Genomic DNA, 26,628 nt, shown 5'->3' on the forward strand with positions numbered 1-26,628 from the left:
ATTTTCTGTGTTGTTAAAAATCGATTCATTTACAGCGTGTTCGTTAATTTATATTTTCATCGTCGTGTTATTTTATTTCAATGTGTTTAATAGAGATAAAACTAAAAAATTTGATATAAATTTAAATAGTTTATATTGACATGTTTATTTGGATTATTGTACATAATGCAGATTGTATAATTGATTTAAATTTTTGTTTTTTTAACTTTCGAATCTTTTCATTGTTGACAAAAATATCTCAAGGATTTCATGATTTAACATTTAATTGATTTATCATATAGCTACATGCAAATGATATATTTGGAAAAAATAATACTAAAAAGTGAGGGAAAAAATTAATTTCTCGTCTTGGAACTCTGAAAAAGTCAGGGAATTTTTTTCATTGAGTCTGCTGGACACCCTGATGTAAAGAATAAAAGAGTAGGAACAAATGGAGTATGAGCCTATGACATGAATGCAAGCATGATCGCTCAAGGTAGGTGTGTTTTTATCCTTTTTTCGGAGTTGCACCGAGATGGATACGCACCGAGTCAATTACTATACTCGCGCTATGTAACCGTCGAAAATTAAGTAATGCTTACGAAGGCGGGTAAATGCACCTGCGCCTACCTCTTAGCAGGTGCGTACCCACGGTCTCGGGTCCGCACGAAAATAAGAGGCGTGGAGCCGGATCGCGGGACCGGCCAATTCGCGTGTCCTTGCGCCGCAAACGCACAATTAGTCTCGCGATGCGTGCACGCATGCAACTCGCAGTTGCATTCCCATTATTACTGCACTTCCGCAAAATTCCACTTGTGATATTTCTATCTTCTCGTGTATGATTTACATTTAACTATTTATTTTTTCGCAATTTTCACAGTTAGGTACCTAACAATAAATGAAAAACGGATCTATAAACATATTTAAATTCAAACAGTTATTTTCTTAAAATTAATTTATTATTAATTATATAAATAATTAATTATTATTAATAATTTTATATATGATAACTATGTGTTGCATAGTATAAAATTATTTCTTGTTTATCGAGAGTAATATCTTTTTATTTTTTTTTTAAAACGAACATTGAAATGCAGTATAAATTGTTCAGATGTATTTCTATTTTTCTTGCACTGTTTGTTCATGATCAGCGTTTAAGATACGCAAAGCAGATATGCTTTAGAATGATATATTTGAGAAAAGAACGTAAGGATGTTCGCAGCGTGAGGAGAAAACTGAAAAAAGTGAGGAGAGCCCGTACATCGCGATGTTATATTCCGAGCACCTGCTCGCTCAGTTGCCCGGTCGGCATTCTTTCGCTTCATCTGCAGGCGAACGAAACTGCCATCCATGAATCCGCGCATAGAGATGCTCTAATTGCAAATGAAAGCCAAGTGGTAGTCATAAATAATATCTTCCGTGGTTCCGGCGGCATTAAAATCGATTAACGCTCAAATCAGCTTTTCTCTGTTGTTTGTATCTATAGACAGAATTATCACTTGATATGATTTTTAGTAGGGACAGTTTTTTGCAGATCTTATATTTATTTATTCTCATCTAGAATGGAATACATTTTTTAAATTTATGATTAATTAACCGAGATTATTATTGCTTGCACAAATGTGTGTAAGAACTGTATATCTTAAACATTTTTTTCATTCTTATCGTTGCTTCTTTCTTTTTAGAAGCAACGCCATATCGTATCCATAATCGATTTCGTGCGGTACTATGTCTCACGTTTTTACGGTCCGCATCGGTCGGATTATGAAGTCCGTCAGAGTCGTTCGTCACATTCGTGGCGGTGCACCTGCTCGCGGAAAAGCACGCGGTTACAGTTTCTCACGCAGCTCTCACTTCTCCTAAATTACTTCTCCTAAATTTGGAGAATCAGGCTGCCGTGTAGCAGCTCGCGCGCGTATAACCGACACAATATAACAAGCACGAGATACTGGAATAAAACGCGATTCAGTTTTACGAGAGAGATTTGAAAATATTAAATCTTCGATTCATTCATCAATCAAAAAATAAACGAACGAAAAACAGGATGCAAATGCTTTTAATATTTCAGAAAGTTTTGTAACCATAAATTCTCAGTCCCATATATTTGAATAATATGATTATTTAAATTAATGATTATTGATTTATTGAATATTATGATTATTTGATTAAAATATTCACGTTCCTGCTGACTTGGTTTCTAATCGCTGTACGCATATTTTGTTGCACTTTTTGTATGTGCATTTTCTCTTATTCTTGCCGTCTTCTTCGCGCAGCCTCCACATCAATTGTTCCCCGAATTACTTCCCTAACGGCCGTGTTACACGTGCATTCGTGGTGATCCCGAGAAGGTGAGTACGCGAATACACGTATGAGAACTCGTATGTGATGCTGGTGCGGCGAGTAAAACCGCGCGGTCGTTTTCGAGCAGGTAGCCAGCCGAACGCGAGAACGTCATCGCCACCTGCTATATCTCGAGATAATGGCAGAAGGAGGCGCGAGTCATAAGAGACGGCAAGGAGATGGAGCATTATTATTTTCTTAAGCAATTTGCCCTTATGCTAAACAGCTGCCGAACCGGATACAGCCTGAACGTGCTGTGCATCGATTCGTCGCTAATAATCCGGTCACAGATTATTATAAAGAGATAAGAGACCATTAGAATTAAGAGATTATTAATAGAAAAAGATTATATATATTATATATAGAAAGAAATTTGATTGTCATATTTCAAATGTTCAAAATTGCAGCGATTAGAAAACCTATATGTCTATACACGGAGAGAATTTTGTCTTAGAATTTACTCTGAAAATCATGGTAATCATGGAACAGTATGGTATTGGAAAAATTTTATAAAAGATTTTCTGTGATTAATATTTACCACAATAAAAATATTAATATATACATAATAAATTTTACTATTATTTAATTGAACATATTTTATTGTGGTACATATATTAATATTTTTATTGTAGTAAATATTAATCAGAGAAACTTTTATAACATTCTTCCATACCATATTGTCCCACTATTACCATAATTTTCAAAGTAAATTCTAAGATAAAATTCTCTCTGTGTACAATTTAAAATCTAAATATTATTCTTATCTCTGATGTTTTATTTCGAACAGTATTGCAATAAAATTTTAACTTTTCAAAGAATTTAAACAAATGTATAAATAAACTTAGAAAATTAAGAATATATTAGAAACAATTTAAAAAATACTGCAATTAATCGTAAATGCAGTTTTGCAACACGCGTAAGCGTTCGTGTACGACAGCTAACACAATTGAACTATTGATCGATATCGTTATCTGTGGGCCAGATGCTCGCTCGCTCGGGGAATATTCTCGTCTCGATGCGTTCGGTGTCGTTACACCTGAATACATGCCGCGTACATTGTGTGCGTATATTTTTACGAATTGCTCTATTGGATCCACTTTTACCTCGTCGCCGCGATAACGCAGCAGCGATTCCATCGGGCGCTTAGGTAAACTTGCGAAATCTGGCTGCGACTGGTTATGTATTTACACTCGATTGAACAATGTCGGCCAAGCTTGAATTCATATTTTTGCTCAATGTTGCATTTTCATGAGACAGCACGCGATACGACTGTGACCCATATTCTCGTTGCACATTTAGTTACACTAAACGAGATCTTCAGCATCATTTGATTAAAATTCAACAAAGCTCGCAATATAAATCAGCACGCTCGTAATCAGACAGTGATTAAAAACTTTTCCTAAAATAAATTTCTCTATTCTCGTTCTTTGTCTGAATAGAATTCATAAATGGAGAGTAAAATTAATTTTAATAAAATGTCATAATTACGAGATCGCGAGGAATGAGAAGGATTGACAGAAAATGAAAGGATAGGATATGTGACTGTGTATACAAATAAGAAACAAAATTTTCGTTGTTGAATTTCACTTTCATTTGAACTTTGCTCGAAGTTGCCTTACAACGTAAAAAGGTACATATCGAATATCGCATCGGATCGCCGCGTAAGGCTTAATTTAATACAAATGCTTTCTTGTGTCGCATACGTAAACACATGTTCGATTACTATATCTCGCTTCAGCATAAATCATTAATCATAACATCATTACTTCTACTATTTACAAAAGTTTGATACGCAGTCAACGGGACCGCGCCAAAAGACTATATGAACTTCTGTTGACTCTTCTCCGATCACTTTTACATATTTAGCATCTTTAGGATCAGGTAACATCCTCCTCCCGCATTAATGACAATCGTAATACTTCGCATAATTTTTTTGTTATTAAGAATTTATATTTATCGACCAGGGTAAAATCTATATATTTCGAAGTTAACATTATATAACACCGTATGTTCTCTCTCAAAAAAATCTTCAACATTAATATTAATATTAAAACCTAATTTTTTAATATTTAATATTAATATTAGAATTAAGTATTTTTTTTTTTTTAACAGATTATTACTGCTCATAAACATTAAATTGTTTTTAATTGCGGATTTAACGGTAGACTTTGCAGGTCTTTCCGAAAGTGTGAGAAACCTTCATAGTAGATCTGACCCCGTTATAATGACGATACTTTTTTTACGCGTTCTTTTTTTATCGGGCTATTATATTTTCACAGGAAGACGATATCGTTTGTAATTTCGATGGCGGTGGATTATTTTTAATCGTCATGCTACGTAATGTATGTGTTGACTGTTTCATCGAGAATATACCGCTAGCAGCATTATTATTGTCTTCGCTTTTGTTTCGTTCTTTTTCATTCTCGCCTACGTTCTAGATCGGCATTTTTTAAGTCGCTATTCTAGGTAACACGCGAATTTATACGGTCAAATCAAGGCGCGTTTGCGTTTTTCGCAATTAACTCTTTCGAAAGGCAATATATATATATATAAACTATATTGAGGCTCCGTCAAAGTAAAATATATTATGCATTACAATGCTGTCTATGGATCTATCATCGCCAAAATATGAAATTTAAAAAATGATATTTTGTAATATAATTTATATGTGTATATATTTATATTTCAATTGTAAAAAGAAATGTTTATTTATCATAAAAATTGATTTGGAAAATTGTTCTCCTTCGTCGTAATTTTCATGATGCGGTGCAACGATTGTAGTAGTGTTTGCGTAAATTAAGCGCCGTCTAAGTATGAGGATATTTCTAAAAATTTATTGTCTGGTTGCACAGCTGCTATCGGTACATAGGTAGATGACCCGCGCCATAATCATGGGCGCCAGAAATTCCCTGTGTCGAGAGTATTCATTAAAATCTAAAATTCGCTTATTGAGATTTCGAAGAATGCATTACATACAAATTCTATACAATGATAGTGAGTAATTATTTCATAGCATTTTATGCAAACAAAATTCATTATCATTTTATTGAACACACACACACGCATATATTCGTTGTTTAAAAGAACAAGAAAAACCTCTTATGGCGCCCATAATTCGCAATCTCAATTAACGCGTTTTTGATCGATACTCTACGAACTAATCGAGACAATCTCGTAGCGTAATTTTAAAAATCGATAGTTAAAGCTAACGATTTATTTTACATTAATAAGTCTAACTCGTTCTCCCTTTCCCCGCAAATCGAGAATAGAAGACAAAGCGTTTGACAAGCGTATGTAGAGCGAAATCTTCCATATTTCATAACAGACTCTGTTGTCTGGAAATTCTTTGCTGTTCATGTTCAAAACATAATTCGTTCAGTCATCTTTTCGCTTCCTGAGCTTGCCCTCCGTTTGTATGGTCCTAGATACCAATTCTACACAACTATCCAAGTCTGTCGGGCCATTGTTCCTTGTAGCCATAAGGTCGCCGTCCGGGTTTTCAATGATCTTGGACAGCGTCATAATGTAGCTGCAGGCAATCCTTAATACCGACAATTTTGACAGTTTCTGGTTGTGCGAATAGGCAGGTATGGCACGTCTCAGGGTATCAAAGGCCGCGCTGATAGTGTGCACCCTGGTTCTCTCTCGAGCGTTTGCTTCTATCCGTCTCTCTCTCGTCATGTTTTTATAGTTTCTCTGTTGACCGCCCTGATGTTTTGACGACACCGATGACGCCGCTTGATGATTTTGATGGTCTCTATGATTCTGATCATCCTGGTGATTGCGAGTAGACGACGTCGCTAATAGATGCTCCATCATATATGATGGTGTCTTCTCGTAGGTGCCGCTAACAGCGGGATGCGATGGCACACGGGGCTTCTCATTTCTCACCACCAAGGACAAGGGCTCGTCCTGCAGTCTAGGATGTCGGGAGAGGGTGCCCACCGTAGATGGTGTCGTTGTTATCGGCGCCGTTGACTCGAACAACCTCTGACGAAGTTCTCGTCGAGAGGAAACGAACGATTTGTTGTAACTGGCAGGATGTTGTCTTCTAAATGATTCGTGTAACCTCTGCATCGTCTCATCTTGCTCCTTCTTTCTCTCCTCTTCCTCTTTCTCGCTGGATGACGTTTTCGTCGATGATGTCACCGATGTCGTCGCCGTTGTTGTCGTCGTCGTGCTGGACGTCACCGTGGTCATTGTCGTCATCGACGTCGTCGAGGATACACTTGTCTTGGATTCATTCTCACAGGAGACACGAACCCATGGTCTGAAGGGACTTGCTGTGCTTAGCGATCTGCTCTCTTCCTGGCCCACGGTGGTTTCCTCAGAGATCGGGTCGAATCGTCTCTTTTTCAGTGGCGCCGCGATGACAGCCGGTTCCTGAATTTTGCGCGGCTCTGCCAGTTTCCGTTTGTTTCTCAAAGAGATTGGCGTCACCTGTACTTCGACGCTGTCTTCAGATGCGGTAGGCGAGTGTAGGTCCGATCTGCTGTCTTCGTCAGCATCGGAGCTGCTATCCCTCTCAGAATCCGCCATGACACTGGCTGTAAACGAAAAAGAAAGAATGATCGTTAATTATAGCTCTCTATTTTGTGAGCGCTGTAAATAATATAAAAATATTAAATTATCTATTATAAATAATAATAAAATTTAATGCAATTTAAACTTTTTTCGGTCCTTTATGCTGTATTGAATATATAATGTAATCAGAAAAAAATTTCTTTATCCTATATTTTTAAAATTATTATTGACAATTTTCAAAGAATAACAATATGATAACGAAAATCTTTTATAAAATTCTGATTAATACCATGTTTATATTACGCAAGAAATACGTATTTCTTGCGTAATATAAACATGATATTAATCAGAATTTTATAAAAGATTAATATTTTTATTAAAGAAATTGTATAATTAATTATTCAATACAGATTGAATCGATATAAAATAAGCTATTCGAATAGTTTGCCATTGAAATGCAATGCGGTGTCAGTGTGCGGATGCTGATGTATGTAAAAAATCTTCGAAAACGTAGGCGTTATATGAAATTTTATCGAATTCTCGCATTCCGAGATTGCGTTCGTACAACGTGACGGACGGCGTGGCGACGCACGTGTTTCCCTCGCGATTCCGTGGGCGGAACCGCGCTTCGGACACGCGGTAGATTTTCTGCTTTGATGCGTCATCCAGCTGGTACCATCTGGCGCGCACACAAGGACCGACCAAGCGCGAGAGAGAGAAAATTATAATATGCGTATGTCTGCGTCTCCCCTCTGCTTCTCCGAGTCGAGTCGACTCGGATTCCAAGGCAGAGACTAATTTCGCTGATTTTAGTATCGCCGGCAAAGACGCTTGTCATCGTGCGACTTACTGCTACCCCTCGCCCCTTTTAAACATCTGACACATTATGAGAGTTGGAACGACACCTGTATGTTTCTATAAATTTCTTATCGTATATACAAGGTTTTAAGATTATTCGTTTAAAATTTTTATTTTTTAATTATAATACGATAATATGATTAATATGATAATTTTTTAAATGATAATACAAATTATTTGACGTGAATTTTAAACAATCTTGAAAAAGAGAGCAAAATTCGCAGCAAAGTGTATACAATGCGCGAATTATCAAATGAGTTGGCGTAATACATATTTGTATAACAAATGCGTATGCAAATACGACGATGCGTAATTTTATCCGGCGTTAGGAGGAGAGATCGCGATTTCGCGACCTTTCTCACATTTCTTCCGAGACATGAAATTCCGTAATTGTATGAACCGAGCGAACGACCTACGCGATATTTTCTAAATATTTTCTTCGTTCGCGATTACGTAAATCATTCGACGAATTCGCTGTACGGCTGTTTAACGAAAGCGAACGATCGAACGCGCGGTTCTATCCGACAATCATCGATCGGTCATGCAATAATTCATCCGAGTCTATACGATCGCTGACGTGGCGACAAGCGCGACCTACGCGCGTTGCAGATGCATCAGATTTCTCGATCGCGGATCGCCGGCGCCGACTCTCCCATCTCTCGTCTCTTAGCCTCGCTTTCCGCTCCAGCCTCCTCTCGCATTCCCCATTCTCTGTGTCTTATTAGCCTCTTCTCTCGAATGAGAGATTACTGGATCAAGTTAATGTTTTTAGAAGACATCCGGCGTCGTATACTTATTAGAAATCAAAATTGATATTTTATACTTTTAATTGCGCACTTTATTACAAACTGGAAATAATTCGTCAGGATAATTTGGAATATACAAGATAGAAAAAATAGATTTAGAGATAGTAGTGAATTTTTTAAGATATTTTCCAATTGAAAATTAACGATCAAATCCAGCTGGATTTCGATCCTGCAGTATTAATAAGACGCATTTCTTCCGCATCTTCCCTTCTATTTTCTCCTTTTTCTTTTTTTTTTTTTCGTGTTCTCTCGAGAAGCAAAACGGGCAGCCAAAGCACGACCGCCACATGGCGCTGGCGCCAATCTCGTCTGTTCGTTGCTCTCCTTTTATTGCCTTTCCGAGAGAGGAGTCATCGCAATCGCGACAAATCGGATCGTCTTTCCTTTCTGGTTGGCGATCGCACTGACCTCGCAGCGACGCTTTCCCGAAAACTTTTTGCGGATTCCGTGTAACTTGGAAGCCATCCAGTCGAAAAAGGCTGTCCGGAAGGGCTTCCTTCGAGCACGATAAGTGCCGGCTGATCGGAGCCAAATATAGATTCCGTACAGCCACTTCGATTCACGTGCGATTAACGACGTAATTTTTCGTGACCTCGAGTCAAAATTGGAATTAATTGGAGCAATCTGCTCATTCTTCGTCAAATATTACCGTGAAATATCGCCTCGCGCGTAAAACAGCCTCTCGCCATTTCTTTTCAGTCGCAAAGTGAATCGAGTACGAATAAGATTCGCATTATTATATTAGAACGAGAGAGTGTGAGTACAAGTGAAGCGGAACTTGTGTTCGCGCGAAAGGAAGATAACACTCCCAGCCACCTGGCATCGTCTGTGCTCGTTGCGTGTTAGTTTAGAAGCGTTATCATACCGATAACAAGGCCGCACTCTCGATAGCGACCATCTGCCGCCGCTGTCGGCTATGATCGTTAATATTGTTTAACAAGAAAAAGCAGAACCTCTACCTCTTAATCCTACAACTCCTGCTTGCCACTGATGCACCGATATCCCGGTGCAGTCCCTTTGATATTAGACAAACATATATTAATCTCTGCAATTCATTATTGAATTTTTTAAATTAATTTAATTGAATTTTTTCTAATTAATTTCTAAATAATATCTAGCACGAATATATAGCGTGAAAAAAGCATGCACGCTTTTGAAGACATCGCGTTGAATCGTTATCAATTAAAGTATATTATATATCGATGCCCTGCTAAATTTACGCATTTCTATACGTAGAAAGAGTTTATAGTTAGATCGCGTCGTAATTTTCTTATCATCCATGCGTAAAAACCAAAAACTATGAGCGCGTTGAAAGGAAATTATCGCGGCGGTGTCGGCAAAAGGTCAGGTCATTAGGGGTCATCAGCAGGCGCCGCCGAGACACACGCTCAATCATCGGCCGATTCATAAATATGACACAGCAAAAAAAAAACGAAGCCGATGAGGGAGATCGCGCGTTCGCCGCAGTTCGAAATGTATCGAAATATGCATCACACATACATGTGCACACATAAACATTTTTTTCTTTAAATTTACATAAAATATTCGGAGCAAAGTAACTGAATGAATGAATGAATGACATATAAAAGGTACGCGTAGTATTCTCGTTAAATTTAAATAAAATCGCTTCCGCCGATATTCGCATATTGCCACGTGAAACAATTTTGATGAGCACAAAAAGCTGAATTCTCAGACATCTCATTATAAACGACAGTGTCCTGCTGAGAATCATTCCGATAATCTAGAACAAGGCAAAAATCTGTCTGCAGACGTCAGAGCTTTTCTTTTCAACGCGCCCACATGGAGTCGCGCTCGTGCCGTATTTTGCAATCGAGTCGCGAATATCGTGGCATGTATCTTCGTCTCGTTCACATTTGTTCAAACACGCTGGCCACATCTGTGCAAACTCTCGCGATGGAACGCAACGGCTTGCACATCGACCTTCCGTCGCAGCGGATGTCGCGGTTTTCACGTGACGTTTCTTCGTGGAAAAACGATTTTTATTTGATGTATTTTTTTTGCACAATTGTGTTTGCCTATCGCATTACGTACGGAATATTAAATTATTTCTTAATTATTATTTTTTATGAAAGACTACATATCAAATAATTTTCTGCAAATGTTTTAAGAGAATATACATATATAATTTCAAATGTATATATATACGTATATGTATACGTATAATATACATATACATATATTTTTATATATTTCTGTATTAGAAAGGAATATATATCAATTACAAAGATAATTTTATTTAATAAATATACTTAACCAGTTTATATATATACATATATCTCTTTCAATAATTCAAAAATTTAAAAAGTTTGCGGCAAGTTTAGATATTTTAAACACATCGAATATAAAAAAAAGTTTGAGGAATAGTCTCCAATTTATTGATACAAATAAGACGAAAATAAAATAAAAACGAAACAGGAAAAGACCTCGTTTTTGCTCTTCTTGATTAAAAGAAGATTATTGAGGGCGCTTCTCTCCCACGTGAAAGATTGAAGGGGCGAAGAGATGAGAACACGTGGGATGTGTCGGGAAACTTCCAACAGCTTTTAAGAGCTTTGTATAGCACCGAAGTGGTTAAATATAGAATACGCAAGTGATTCTCGCGAACGCGACCGAAATTTGTTCAGCCGCACGATTTTCCAAGGTACAGCGCTAATGACGAGCATAATATCATTTAGAAAACGATATCTCTTCTTTTGCGCAGTAGCGTAACATATGTAAAGAAGAATCTAAGAATTCGATAAGCGAGATTCGAGCGTGATCTATGGCCTGGATTACGAAAGGTTCGAGGAAAACAGAAAGAAGAGCATGTGAGCGTAGGATGATCGATGTATCTTAAAATGTTCACTATGCGCGTTTCATAATATTGATGAGCGAGACAACAATATTCATATATGCTGACAGTTATAGCTTATCTGTGTTCGAATATTCTAAAATATAAAAAAGAAACATTTTTATTAATTATACTGTCGTGCGCGTAAACTTAAACTTTTAAAACTTTACCTTTAAATCGCTTGTAGCGAAAATATTATATTCATTATTATATTTAAAAATCTTGGATAGCATATACTTTGATTAGTTTCGCGCTGCTAATGGACAGGAACTAATGATCATCTCAAAGTATTCGAATTGCATAGACATTACATTTTTTTTCTCATCGATAAGTAGTTGGAGGAATGAAATGGAACGAGCTAAATAAGGGAAATAAGGTTACTCTCGATCGTGTAAGATCACTCGCCGAGTGATTTCCGTGATTGTCCGAATGAAAACGGGCGGCCGTCTGTCATCGTCGTCGGAGCCGCCTTTTATGCGGAATTATAAAGTGCCGGCGCGTTGAACGGTGTCGACTGGTTCGCGTAATTACGCGACGCCAATTGCATCCGGCGCCTAGCGCGACGACGCCGTGGGCCGCTAATAATCACCTGTTACGCGTCGTAATAGCAACGTAATACGAGCGTTCGTGCTTGTATATATTTATACGATCGGCGCGCGATGACTTAGATCGCCGCGGCCGATACGCGAATGCCTTAATGACTCTCGATACCGCGTACTTAACGATTGCCTAACGAGCAGTCTTCGAGCCGTTCCCGTGATTACCGTTTCAACGCGTGTCAACGCGTGTTTCGCAGTCACGCGCTCTCGTGGGCGCCTTTGCCGTAATATTATTGGGAGAATTATGCGAGAGCGGGTTGATTTAAGACCGCGACGCGACACGTGGGCGCGAAAAGTGTGCGCCGCGCCGGCCGAATTAACCGTCTGATTATTCCCTTCTGCTTCTCCTTGTCAGGGCCGAGAAAGGCGACTTTGCTGAGTTTCGCTTCACGCTATTCTTTGCGTTTGCGTCGCGAAAATAGCCGCGACTGTAATAAGACGTAGAGTCTCTCCTCTTCCTTTTCCCTCTGTAGGAGTTTAAATTAGAAGATATAATATCGCGATATTTTGTATAAGAGATAAATACTTAAGATATATTGAATATGTTTATCTTGCTTAAGTGAAAAAACGGAATATAATATTTTAACCAGTATAAATTGCTTAGAAAATAAATCAAAAATTTCTTTTACACGATCGTTTTCTTTCTTTTCGATTTCTTGAAATAAAATACAAACAAATTTTTTTTTTTTATTATAAGACAGATATGAAGAGTCGATTTATATAAAAAATATCTTCGGAATTTTTTCGTTCCTAAGTGCAGTAAGTTCCTTCGAAAATAAGCCAGATGGAAAACCGGAGAGAAAAAGTGAGAGTTTCGGTAATCCTCTTCTTAGAGGAAGCCTCGTGCAAAGGCTTGCGCAACACAACGACACGGCGGGAGAGCTATCCCGCGCTATTATATTCCACTCTCGTATAGCGGCGCGTCGCATTTCCGCCGGAGCTTTGCTTTCCGCGAAGCGAGCGGCGGACACGCGCGGAAGAGAGAAGGAGAGAGAGAGAGAAAAGGGGAGGAGGAAATAAAAAAAACAACACTCGCCGATAAATCTCGCCGACGCGACGCCGCCGTGGATGCGCCGTTTCCTGTCCCGATCCTCTCCGGAGAGCGCGCGCTGCATTTATCGCGCTGCCAATATACCATCGCGCTTCCGACCGAGGGAAGCAAGTTCGCTAGTTTCTTCTCGTCCGACATAAATAAATCGACTCGCTGTATTCGTTGCACTTGACCGGTTCGATCCAGATAATGAGACATTAATACTTTCGCGATTTCGATCTTCGGAAGGTTCTTGAAAAACCAAGTTTTGCTCTGTCGCCACTTTTGTTTCTTTCATGTCACATCGATCGAATCATCGCGATTATAATTATATGTCGCGGTGAAAAAACTATGTTACAATCGAAAAGAAAAATATTTGATCGAACACATAATTTCATTCATTTTGTCACTAAAGCAAAATAATCGTAACCTGATGCAAAATTTATTTCTATTTATATATATATAGTCTCTCATGATATCCATATGTTTCTCTCATGAATGATAAGAGAAAGCACACTATGTGAACGCGTACTCGGCTTCGTCTCATGGAGAGGAATCGAAGGAGATTATTTAGAAGAGAGCAAAAGAGAGAGAGACAGAGAGGAGAGAAGGCGATGGCGCTAGCCAGATGCTCGTGAGAGCGAGCATGACTCGGTGTATCAAGTTGATCATTCGCGTGGCCGGTAGATTCGATTGCGACAATGCTTCTGTGTATCTATCTCTCCCGCGCTGCATCTACTTCTTCTACCGGCTTCTTCACTTTGCATCGTTCACATGCGTTTGCTCTATCGGAATCTGGCCAATCGGTGTTGGGCGGCATCGCGTAAACACAATGCCTGTATGTGCTGAATGCGTAATTTATTTTCTTGTAACATCCTTTTGCGCGATCTAGCTGTGAAATCATTTTCCTGCTCGTGCTTTATCTCTTCTCTCTCCCTCTCTCTCTCTTTTCTCCTTTTTTGAAGATTTATTCAGACGGACAAGAGCTCGTTTGTATAGATCATGTGTCACCGAAGCAAATTTTAAATTATAATTATGAACGAGAAGAGTTAAAAAGGAGATGTTATATAGAGAAAAAAGAATTCTCCAATTTTATTCGTTTCGTGAATTTTACTCTTTTGAGATTTTTCTTTCTTACAAGAAATAATAAGTTGCTTTTTTATGAAATTAAAAATTAAATGTATATGTCTCTTCAATCTTAATGTAGGTCTAAATAGGTCTAAAGAATATTTAATTTTATTTACCACTACTATTAGTACTTATATTTAATCTCTACACATTTTTTAATTTTTTTTACAATTTTTTTCAAAATTAGTATGATTTATATTTTATAAGATTTGTTTTATTTTGATGAAAAACATATTATTTGTGTGGATGATTATGATAGCTCTGTACTCTTCTTTTTTTATAATTGATCATGCAAATGCCACTTAAGACGTCAATGGACGAGTGCACAAGAACTAATAGCAGGAGATATCGATCGGCGGCACGCGATAAAAGAATTCTCTTTTCTCTTTCGCTGACCTTGTGTCTTGACCTTTGTCAATATGCTTAACACTTGCACAGATATTAAATCTTCAAAATATCGTATTGTCGAGTACGCAAAAGTTTTAATTGTTAATGTTTTGATAATGGAGCAATTGTAAAATTTGTGATAAGAAAAATATTTGTTGTACAAGATAATTATATTTAACTTCAAAAATTTATCAAGTTTAATTAATTATTAAATTATTTTAATAAGAAAAAAATAAATGACGATAAATCATTGTAAACCAAATTATATTTTTCAAGTTATTTAATCTGAGTAAACTTTTCTGATGTCATTTCGTGTCGATGTTACATGTTTTGTATGACATTCAAAACAGTTTCCAAATTTCAGCAGGCTTATAATGTTCCTGACTCGTAGCAAATATTTACTCTGATTCTTTCTATTTAATATTTCTTTTCTTTATTTATTAAGAATTTATGTAAGTATTCTCTAAACGCACGCACATTTTATTTATTTTCATAAATTATTTGAAATAACCACATTTGCTTAATAAATAATCAATGTCTTAATTTTTAATATTAAATATCATAAAATAATTAAGACACAATTATAAATCAAAATTTAGTAAAAAGAGAAAGAGGGAGAGGTTTATGCGTCTGTATAAAGATATTACATCCCTATTATACAAAAATTATGCAAATAATATAATTAAAGTAGTTATGTTTTAGAAAATAAAATTTAATTTTAACTAAACTAATTTTTTTACAAATGTTTGTAACTAAAAAAACATATATTATACTATTATCTCAAAACACAATTGCTATATTTTTTCGCTAGTGGTTGTTGTTATATATATTTCGGTGTTTTTGGGAGAAAATGTCCTGTACAGTTTTTAGATTTGCGACGAATGTAACTGTCCAATATTTGTCTTTCTCATTTTATGCATGTGCTGCGACGCGTATCAATCCGCGTAATAAACACGTGTAAGCGACCCACGTGCCGCGGGCTTGCGTGAATATTATTCGTATATTTATCCATGTGTGCTTAAATCAATATAAAATCGCGAATGATAATATATATACGTATATACGCGAATGAGTGGGCAGATATGTCGCGATATTGTGTAAGTTTCAACGAATCACGTTCTCATAAGTTTTGTATGAAAAAACTCGCGTACTTCAAAAGCATCCATTTTTTAAATTATAACATTTTCGGCCAACATTATTATTTTCTTCATTCGCACCAAAGATTTTTCTCGTTGACGATTATTTCGAGCGCGGATAAAGTTCTCTGAGGGAATCGAACCGCGCGTTTATTTTAATCACGTCAACTGTGCGTTTGATGATGGAGAACAAGTGGCTCGCTGTCGCATGCATTGCAATGCATCTCTCATCGTGCATTATCGATTACACATATGCTGGGTGTCTCGAAATTGTTGAAACATTCGGATTTAGATAAATTCTAAGGTAAATTCACATTTTTTAAAAACTTAATAAAAAGCTATTCACGATTCATTGTAAAATAAATATTTAAAATATCCACTTTTGGAATTTTATTAATTGCATGTTATGCAAATTTTTAGAAAAACAGCGGAATAAAACGTTGTTTTCGGAAAAAAACGAGATACTTTCAAAAATATAGCTATCATTGAAGTTATCACGGTAGTAGTAGGTGTAGGATTATAAATTATAATGTAATAAAGTAGAGATGACGAGAGGAAAATCTTTTCATCTTGTAACACTCTTTATATCCATAACGCGAATCAATAAGATATCGATTGCACTCTCAATGGCGAGGTCAAAACTGGTGCAATAAATTTCAGACAAAATTTATATCGATTATCGTACACCTATAAAGGCAGTAAGTGAGGAAGGGGCAATCAACAAAACGGTACACATTAATTTATGGAGATAATGCATTATGGTGCAATGTCATTTAATTATAAGAATACTGGTATATAATATCTTTTTTCTCTCTTTCTTTATAAAATTTTGAATAACTTTTCATTTCCTTGTTGCGGTTTATTATAGCTGAGATCAAATGCCGACTGTGCAGGCGGCTGGTTTGAGAGTAAAAGTGGTCGGGCGAGGAGATGAGTATGTTAATGAATGCGTAGACTTAGGTGTAGCGCAGTAGCCGATAGGCACTATCTTGATAATATACTTATCGCGGAAAGGACAGGTACGATCTAATTAAAACGCTCGTCATGTCTGTTATGCATTTATTGTTATACGATTTCACGTATCAGATCAATTATGTTCAGAGAACGACGTTGTGATGCTTTTCAATGATAAGATTAATGGCAGTTTCGAGATCAAGAAAAATATTATATTATTATCAAGATATCTAAAATAAATAATGATTAGTGTTGGCTATATAAATAGTCAGCAATCTCGTTGCCATAAATATAAGGTATAAATTAATATAATAAATATACTAATATAATACATTTTTATTTATTATTCAAAGTATTAGAAAAACCAATAAGAGAATTAATAAAGTAATAAAAAATTAATTTAAATAAATAATTTATACAAATTAATTAATCAAAAAATATATTTTGTCATTATTTTAACTACATAATGTTGATTCAAATATCAATGTACCTTATTATTTATACTATTTATTAATAATTAAATTAATCACACACAATTCTTCATTGTTCTAACAATATTAACAATAAAATTGATATTTTTAGAATGTGAGCAATATATCATCCAATATTCGATTAAAGATATAATTTTTTATGGTTAGATAGAATCTTTTTTTATTTCTCCTTATTATTAACCGCAGATGTTTGATATTTCATCGATATTTTTACCTTATGACTTTTCGAGACATCTACATATAATGAAGAGAGACTTGAATATCTATTATCATACAGATAAACAGTATAATTAGGCAAAACTTGATAATGAATTTCATTAATAAATTCAAGAGATAATATATATTATTTCGCATTTAGGGTGATCTTATTATAGGATCGACACATTAAATAGATTGTCAGATTTCGGTCTCTCCCGGACGTTAAGTTAAATCGACGCGCCACGTTGAATCTGCTGTTCCACAGGCATTGTTGTTTACGCGTAGATGCCCAGCACCGATTTCAAGCTCGGTCAAAGGGGGTCGCCTGTACTTCGGGCGTGTTTCTTTGTGGTTATATGTGTGTGACGACCCACGCTGGCGCCGTCGCAGCCACAGCCGGTGCCACTACACCACCTCTATTACTGTCGTCTCTTTCTCGCATTTTTCTGTTCTCTCTCTTTCTCTCCTCCTGAAGCTATATACCTTCAGTGTCTAGCAAAAATGCCCAGACTGTCGTCTGGCATTTACGCACAAACAACGATAGTCTAGTCCCGCGATTGTGAACAAGATATGTTTTAAGATAAAAAATGGCTTTGAATTATTATTGTTATTATTGCTGTAAATTATAATTATTCCACGCGAACGTGCTTGCGTGAGTTTCGTATGACAACTACCTGTACGTCTAATGTCAAAGTTATGCTTATGACTTCTTATGACGTTTACTAGAACTGTCACTAAATTAAATTACATCTACTAATAATAATGACATTTTTTTATATGTTTTATATTCTCTCCGTTTTTGTATCAGTTTATTTGCGTATTTTTTTCCTCTGCCTAATTTTTATATTGTATACAAATTTATTTCGATCAACGCCCTTAGCTGATTTCTCCTTCGTTTTTCGTTTCGATTCATCGAACGCGATCTCTCATTCCGCATCGGCGCCGTTCATAAAGATAATTATCGGTCCATATCAAAAAGAGCGAGTATTGATCGGTCCACATTTAAATGATCAGTCTCATGATTCAACGCGCATTAAGAGTATCGGAATATTCGATAGGATTTTATTACTTTGCGTATTTTTATACCTCGTGGTTTTTGAAATGTCAATCGCGTATATCGATTTAAGGTCGACAAAACAAATCCAGAGCTCGAATCAGATATTCGTGGGCTTAGTTGGATTAATTATAATCTCGCCATAAATTGTGGAGTACTCTTACATTCTAGTTACAAGCTTACATATTATTAGATCGATGACACGAGAAAATATAAAAGCTTCTGAGTCAAAAATCTAAAATGAATGAAATGAAGAAAAATAAGAATCATTTCATAATTAAATTGATATGGAATAAAGTGACTAAAATATTATATATATAATCCAGCAAGGATAACAAATTAATTTTTTTGACTAAGAGTCATTGTACAGAATACAGTGATTGTGCAATCACAATGATTTTTTATACAAAAATAAATCGATTGTAGAATTCTTTTCGTACGAATGTTTCAATGTTAAACATTTTAATAATTTTATGTGTTTGATTAAAACTAAAGTTCGGTATTTCTTTATAGATTAACGGTTCTGTATTCAAGCTGATGTTTGCAAACATTGGTAACGTTCGGTATCATTTTTATTAATGTGCAAGTTTATTAATATATCGCAATATTCAAATAGAGTAATCGAGATAATACATACTCAATAGATTTTCAAAATCAATTTCAGAATAAAGTCTCGCACGAAGACAAATTATTTTGCAATTTCGATTTATTTTTACACATTTTTCAATTATTCTTATAATGAGATCACATTCAGCATGTGATCTGTTTAAAACTGTTTTAATTTGAATCAGCAATCTCAATTAAATCAAGATTTGATTTTTTTCGAAAATCTAATCTTCTAAAAAATAACTGGAAAAATAACTTTGCAAGTGATTAATTAAAAATATCGAATTTTCTATTTTTCATAATCATCTATATCATTTTAACTTTAAAGGGACGAAAAACAGAGTTAAATCGAGCGAGTCAAAGTTAAAGTCCAAGCGATCAACAATTTAAAGCGATCATCTTCGCTTCGGTTCTCGTGTCATCGATCGATTAAAGTCCGCGAGCGCATGACGGACCATGAATTAAAATTCACCTTTCATGAAAGCTGAAAGCTCGAACGTACTTTCCACCACGTGCTCGCTCATTTTCCTCTCATGGACCACCGGCACTTCACCGGTTCACTCCTTCACCCACAAATACACTTCCCTTTTCTCCCTCCGGTAGATAGATCCACAAATCTCGACACGTGTCAATCAAAGCGTTGATCTGTCGCTTAATTGGTAATCCCAAAATTCTGTTCGCGAGGTAACGTTCCGCGAACTGATGTGATCTCGCGGATCGGTGTAGGCGATATGAACTCGACAAAAAACGACACACGTCCTATTGCGATCGCAGTCGACAGCGAACTGACTCACTTGGTGTACTCTCGGCTCCGTTTCACGCTCTTACGTGTGCGAGGGAGGCCCGACTGGTCCGTACTCCAACTGCCACCACCACCAGCTTGTTCGCCACCACCACCATCGTCGCGCTACCACCACCACCAGCAGCACCACCAGAGCACTGCCAGCAATACCAGCAACACTAGTAGTACTACTGAACTACTACCGCCTGGCACTAATACCACCAACTAGCGACCTGATGTCGCCGCGGACTCTCTTTCTCTCGTTCACCAACAAGCTTTGTCGTATTCGAAAATGCGGTATATACAAGAGAGCATGCAACGATGGTGGGGATCCATCGGGCCGGAAAAGATCCCGTGACAACATTGGCGCCGGTGATGGTAGTGGTATATGCGTCGTCATCCCCTATATCCTACATACTCAACCGCGGCTGATAATATAGTGGTGGTGGTAATATCAGTAGTAGTATATTCTACCCCCACACACAACATTAGATTCTAATGCACGGTGTGAGATGATGCGAGACAGCCAGCGGTAATGTCAGTTGATACGTCCGTCGAGATGTTGTATCCGATGTCAGTAATGATTCATAACGAGGTTGGGACTTAATGGTTTAACGATTCTTAACGATCCTATTGATTCTTAATTTCCCTCCAATGATTCTCGCGATGCGACGTAGGTGTCCTCCGATGTTGGCGCCGTTGATCGTAGCTCCGATGTCGCCGTTCATTGGTATTGGTAGAACCACCGAGATGTTAGGCGACGCAGCGCGTTGGCGTCGGCGGTGGCGATGGTCGCGGGACGGGGGGGAGGGGAGAGGAAAGGGGGGAATGCACGCATTGTTGGCGGCGGGAGTCAGCGGGGGCCGACAGAGCGGCGCCAGCAAGCCGAGAGTTTAGCTCACAGTTTCTCTCTGTACCACTCGCTTGTTCGAGCTCTCCTTTCTTCTCTATCTTCCATCTTCTCTCCTTTTTCCTCTACCTGGTCTCCTCTCTACTGACCCTACGTTCCTTTCTCTCTCCCTCTATCTTCATTCGTCTCTCTTTCATCGTGCCTTATAGCCGCTTTGCCCACCCACCAGTGGTAGCGCGCACTCGACCTGCGACGGTGTGCGTACGTATGCGTGTATACGTATAGAGATGCCGGGGAACAGCCAGGAATCGCGAGTTTATGGGACTCACTGACCACCGCGGGAGTCTTTTCTCCGCTTCCTCTCTCTTTAGTCTCGTGGCGGAGGCCGTTTACCGACGTTGCGATCACGGGAGATTCGACCTCCGAATTTTTGTTCCTTTTACTGCCCTCTTGTTTCTGACCGCTCTCGCCCTGCCTTCGTCGTAACCTTCTGCTTTATCCATGGTATACCCTCCTGCTTGCCAGATGCAAATACAGACCCGGTGCAACGCTGGTCCTTTCGAAAGAATGTTTTCGCCAAAATCACTAACAGATGAAAATTAGGAAGCATTTCTTCTCGGGTCACCCCCTGCTGAGCCCACTCGACTTGTAAATACTTGAGGATCCGTGCGAGCAGCATTTTTTGTGACAAAGTAATTATAGGATAAACTCGATGCTAGAAGTGAAAGTTGAATGCATCTGGAAATGAGCGGTTACTAATTAATTATCATTAAATCCTTATTTTTTTAAAAATATTATTAGGAAATAATTGCAATATTAAAATTTGTTTTAGAAAATACTATAAAAAGTTATTAATATATGATAAATAAAAGAAGAAATACACATATATAACGTATATGTATAAACAAATTTTAATAGTTTATATTTTATCAAAAGAATATACAAATATATAAACATATGTGTGTATTATAATATATTTCGAAAAATCTCTTTTTAATATTTTTTATCAATTTGTGTAGCAATAAATAATTCTTTATTCAGCAACCATACTGCATACATACTGTCAACATATGAACTTTCTTTATATCTTTTCAAACATGAATTTTATTTTTCCTATTAACTGAATCATCGATTCGTCTCATGTATTTACGGAAACGCCATATGCGGATCAGGAACTAGTCAAACAAAATAAGTGTTATTTTTTGTGCCATTTGTCAATTTTATGATTTCAAAATTTTTTCGATCTTTTGACTTACCTTTATGTTAGACACGTGGTCACGAGTTGTGTGGTCACCATCTGCAGCTGTATATTTTCCGTCCGAAAATCGGCCAATCCATATGGTCAATCTGCTTGGACTAGTGTATTTCATGTTGTGAGAGGCGAAATTATACATATTATTATAGGTACACAAAGTCTATTTTTAAATTAGATCGCTAATTTGTATCATCTTATTATAACAATATTTATTATTCCGAAATGTATACTTTGCACCTTTGTGTTTATTTTAAATTTAAAGAATGGCAAAGCCAAAAAATTGGAAAATTTAAAAAAATTAGAAAATTTTTTAGAAAAATTGAAATCTTATTTTCATTTATTCCATGATTTATTTAGTTTTCAAGTTTTTTAAAAATATAGTTATAATCAGGATTACATTTAGCGCACATATATTAGAAAAGGAGAAATTTATCAATAAACTATAGAAATTATTAAAGATTAAACAAAAATATTTTCTATTTTCTTTGTAACTCTAGAGACAGAGCATCGAAAGTGCTGCATCTTTCTGTTGAATCGTATTTTCGAGGCTGCACGAGTTTCGTCCTAGTAGCAGTCGGACTTGTCAAACCAGAAATGATCCACACATTAACAAGCGTAACTGATCAAGGCCGTTGAGGATTTTTATTTAGTCAAATAATTATTTTCTCTTGCAATTTTTTATTTAGTTAATTAAGTTTGACTGAAAATGACGAGCTCTTTTCTAGAAAATTCTATATTAACAAAGTCACCCTCTTGTTAATATAATTCTTTTTTTTAATAATGAAATTGAATTAATTCATAATATGCATATCAAATATAAAAATATATATATACATATATAACAAAAACGCGATGGCAAACACATAAAACATATAAAATAATATATGTCCAAATGCTGCATTACATGTATGATTCATACTTATCAAAAATAATTTCTTACGATTATTTCTTTAGAATTCTTATCTTTGATTAGCAATCTTCATAACCTTCATTATAGTATTTCTGACATGTTTTTCTTGATAATATGATATTTCGAACTCACACACTTGATCAGAAATAAATCATCGCTAACCGATTTATCTATCTAACCAAATTATCAGTGAGTGCTTTAGCACCTTAATGTTTTTAACACTACATACGTGTATTATAATCGTGCAATAATCTCGACTTGGCAGCGAACAATCGTATAGCGATACGATTAGATCTGTATGTTCCTCTTTAAAATATAAATACACTTTCTAAGAACTATTATCAGCTTGATTAATTAACTCAAAAAAATTCGTAATAATCTAATATCTTTTATTTTAATTAAGAAAATATTTTGCAGCGGCAAAAATCGTAGAAATCTAACGAGATTCTTAAACGAAAACAGTTGTTTTCGTGTGGCTTTTATAAAAAGTACGCAATATCTAGTGCAAAGATATTCTTGGGACTTGATTATTTCAATAGAGAATTTTTTGATAAGATATGTTAATCGAGATAAAATTCTTCGTATCACCTGTTGGTTAAAGATATTATCAGGAATTCTATCATTATCGATTTATCCTTGATTCATCGATAATTGAGTATAAAGCAAGAAAGGTACTTTGATAGCAACTAAAAATTACTCTTAATTACTTAATTATTCCACCTTGTATGTACTCTTTGCTAATTGCAGATTATATTATCAAGCACCGCGATATTAATTGATTCGCAGAATTTTAATTAATTAAATTCAATTAATGCTTTTTTCTTTATGCAGTTGAGCTATAAATATAATATCCGATATTATACAGCTCAACATGAATATTGGAATCATCAATTAATTAGTATCTTAAGCAAATATTTTTAAGATTACAATAACAAAACAATCTCTCTTAATTAATTCATCGAATTTTAGAAATCGATTAATTCGTCGATCGACTGATCTTTACAAATTCGCTGATAATACCGCGATCCCTCTTTCTCTTATTTACAGATATTCCGCAAAGTAAACAAATTGTTCTTGTCAGGTTTCGCTTCGTCGGTATATTTATGAACATCGCGTTGTAAAAAATGAACTGCTTTCGACCGCGGCGCATATCGGTCGCGCGCGCGAGAAAAAGAAAGCATTAATGACTGTTATTTCGACCGCCAGCAATTTTGTGTGCAATTGCACGAGTCAACCCGCGAAACAGACACGCCCGTGCGGCGTTTGGTCGCCTTTTAATTCACATCGGATTCAAAAAGCAGCCTCGAACGTACTAAACCTCTCATTTCCTTTCGTCTGTAGCGTGTACAAAAGATATATGAAAAAATTTATAACACTTACAGAAAGATAGAGAAAGAATTATTTATATTTATAATTCAGAGGAATTAAAAATTTTAATAAAATTAAAATTAAAATATATAATTTGAAACTTTGTACAGTCCACAGAGCATGGCTAATTGTGTGCTTTATATGCCGAATAATCCTTTCAACATATGTATAGCACAAGCTCCACGTGCGATTCGTAATCTTTTATTAACTACTAATTAACTATTTATTTTTCCTAATTAATTATTTTAATAACTCTGTTGAAGAATCATTTACATGAATTTATTGACTCCGATTCTAAAGATTTAAATCGTATTTAATTACGATTCAAGTTATCGTATTTAAAAATCGTATTATTACTGCGTGAAAATAACAGCAACAGCTTTTTTGCTTTGTCAATCTCAGAGACAACACGAGGATCTTTGTAATAATAGTAACGAAGAATGTGCTCCATTCGGGGACGGAAGTCGATCGACAGCTGGCGACTGTGCGGGATAGGTTGCAGGGACGAGAAAAGGAGAGGATAGGCGAAGAAAAGGCGCGCGATATAGCAACTTGGGGAGTGTCACGTAATTTACGTTAACAGTAAGCACGCGAACGTGCGAGCGTAGAAAAAAATTCCTGTTATTATTCTTCATGTCTCTCTGCGTCAAATATATTGTAATACGATATGAATCCCATAAATTTTGAAAAATTCATGACATTTTTATCTGCCTATATTCCCTTTTTTAATTCGTGTTCCATTATGCAAAAATTAGTCCGATTTGCTTTAAAAAATAAATACCTTATTTAATATACGCGCATGCATTTCACAGCAAAAATTTCACTAAAATATTTGATAAAATACACCAATAAAAATAACATAATATTCGGACATGAATTGATGAATATTTATATGACAGATTTGAATTTATTCTCGCAGAATCAATCTTCGCCATGTAAAATATTTTCATATTAATGTCCGAATGAAGAGGGAAAAATGTTATTTCTAAAAAATATATCGAGTGGCATGTGAATTTTCGTGATATTCAGTTTATTTAGATTTTTAGCAAAAAGTCACATTGCTAGTCTCGTCGATTTTAGATTTCCGAATTCGTTACGAAATATTTCACCGTATCACGCCAGTCATGCTCTTATCACGCGAATTTCTTTTATATCGCACGCGTTCGTTATAAAGTTTTACATCGCTACAAAATGCGAAGCGTATTAAATGCATCCGACAAGCATTACGCGATAACCGATATTGTACAACTGGCTGGGTGTATCAGATTGAAAGACACTTACTTGCGGACGAGTGCTCGCGCACTCGGACACGGGTATTTGCACATGAACCAGATAACGATTTCCTTGTCATCGTTTTCGCGTTATCGCATCGCTTATATTAATCTGTCCTTAGACCGAGAATGATCCGCCGTCTTGGTTTTTATAGGAGATATTATATCGCCTTACGATTGTTTGCTCACTGTTTCGCTATTATCGCCACCGCGAGTCGTTTAAAGAGAATATTTTGGTCTTTTCCGCGACAAATGTTTGACAATATAATGCTTTGTACACAGATTTTTTCTTCTCACTTTACTGTAGGAATGCTGAGGTACTGTAAATTTTATTTGTTATTATCATGAAGAGATATTATATATATAATAATTGAAGGAGAGTTTTTCTCTGGACTTTCTATTGCTTTGGCTTTATAAAATTAGGTATCAAAGAATCTAAAAGAATTATGTGAAAAGTATGTGATGTAGCAACGTTTCACGAGGAGTTCTTGAAGATGCTTGGCTTAATTTATTAACGTTAATCTATATTTCAACCACTTGTAGGCTACATAAGTTAAAAATGTCGAGTTCGCGAATGCCTTCTCTCGGTCGAGCCTTTTTCTGTAAGGAAAGAAGATTGAGTTCGAGAACACGGGCTTTGTTTTTAAGGAGTTTTCCTTTTCCCAGACGACGATGAGTGGTGCGACGAAATGAAAGGAATCACTGTTAACGAATACACACGAGGCGTGAGTTGCGCCTGCTCTCGCGTCGTGTTTTTAGAGTTGTGTGTTTGCACTCAATACCTCACGCCTTGACCCCTGTCCCATTATCCGCCTTCTAAACTTTGCTTCCCAGGCCGAACACGTCGATCATTTCTCGAGAAAGTCTCGAGCAAGGATCTGGGAATTTTGACTTAGAACGCGACTGTATTCGGTATTCATTAGTTTGCTTTTTTATATTTCTAACGAGACGGAATTTGGAAGGAAATTAATTTATTCCCTGCGGTAAAATATGCATTCTTCAATATAAACATTACGAGATAGTTAAAAAAATCTCTTTTTTTTTATTTTTTATTTTATAATAAATTTGATATATTGATTATACAATTAAATATTTCCAGAATATTTTATACATATATTAAAAAAAAGGAAGTATATCGTATGTCACATGTAATATTTTAAAATTATCAACGTTAGAATAAACAGATAATTGTTTTTTGAATGTTCGGAGACAAACAATAGGAAAATTAAAGTGTTTTAGATGACCTATATAA

At 36.1% G+C, this 26,628-nt stretch overlaps 1 protein-coding gene across 2 annotated transcripts; it reads right to left on the reverse strand.

Annotated features, from left to right (window-relative positions):
• Positions 1–3,886: 3,886 nt before the first annotated feature.
• On the reverse strand, positions 3,887–20,507 carry net (atonal bHLH transcription factor 8-like protein net). 2 transcript variants are annotated; one of them, XM_029319922.2, is made up of 2 exons: positions 19,444–20,507; positions 3,887–6,866 (listed from the first exon to the last, which is right to left on the reverse strand). In XM_029319922.2, the coding sequence occupies exons 1-2, from the start codon at positions 19,463–19,465 to the stop codon at positions 5,695–5,697; spliced, it is 1,194 nt and encodes a 397-aa protein (XP_029175755.1). In that variant the 5' UTR covers positions 19,466–20,507; the 3' UTR covers positions 3,887–5,694. The 2 variants fall into 2 exon arrangements, with proteins under 2 accessions (XP_029175755.1, XP_029175753.1); XM_029319920.2 differs by having other exon boundaries at positions 19,414–20,506.
• Between the last annotated feature and the right edge of the window lie 6,121 nt (positions 20,508–26,628).

Source organism: Nylanderia fulva, unplaced genomic scaffold (genome assembly GCF_048542155.1).
Source record: "Nylanderia fulva isolate GAGA-0341 unplaced genomic scaffold, ASM4854215v1 Scaffold20, whole genome shotgun sequence".
NCBI lineage: Eukaryota > Metazoa > Arthropoda > Insecta > Hymenoptera > Formicidae > Nylanderia > Nylanderia fulva.

What these genes read in the sequence shown, in the direction of transcription:
- net (XM_029319920.2), bottom strand. Translation starts at nt 19,465, where the DNA reads ATGAGCGAGCACGTGGTGGAAAGTACGTTCGAGCTTTCAGCTTTCATG. An exon ending in GCTTTCAGCTTTCATGAAAG is followed by an intron (nt 6,867 to 19,413) that starts GTGAATTTTAAT and finishes TTTCGTTTACAG; the next exon opens with CCAGTGTCATGGCGGATTCT.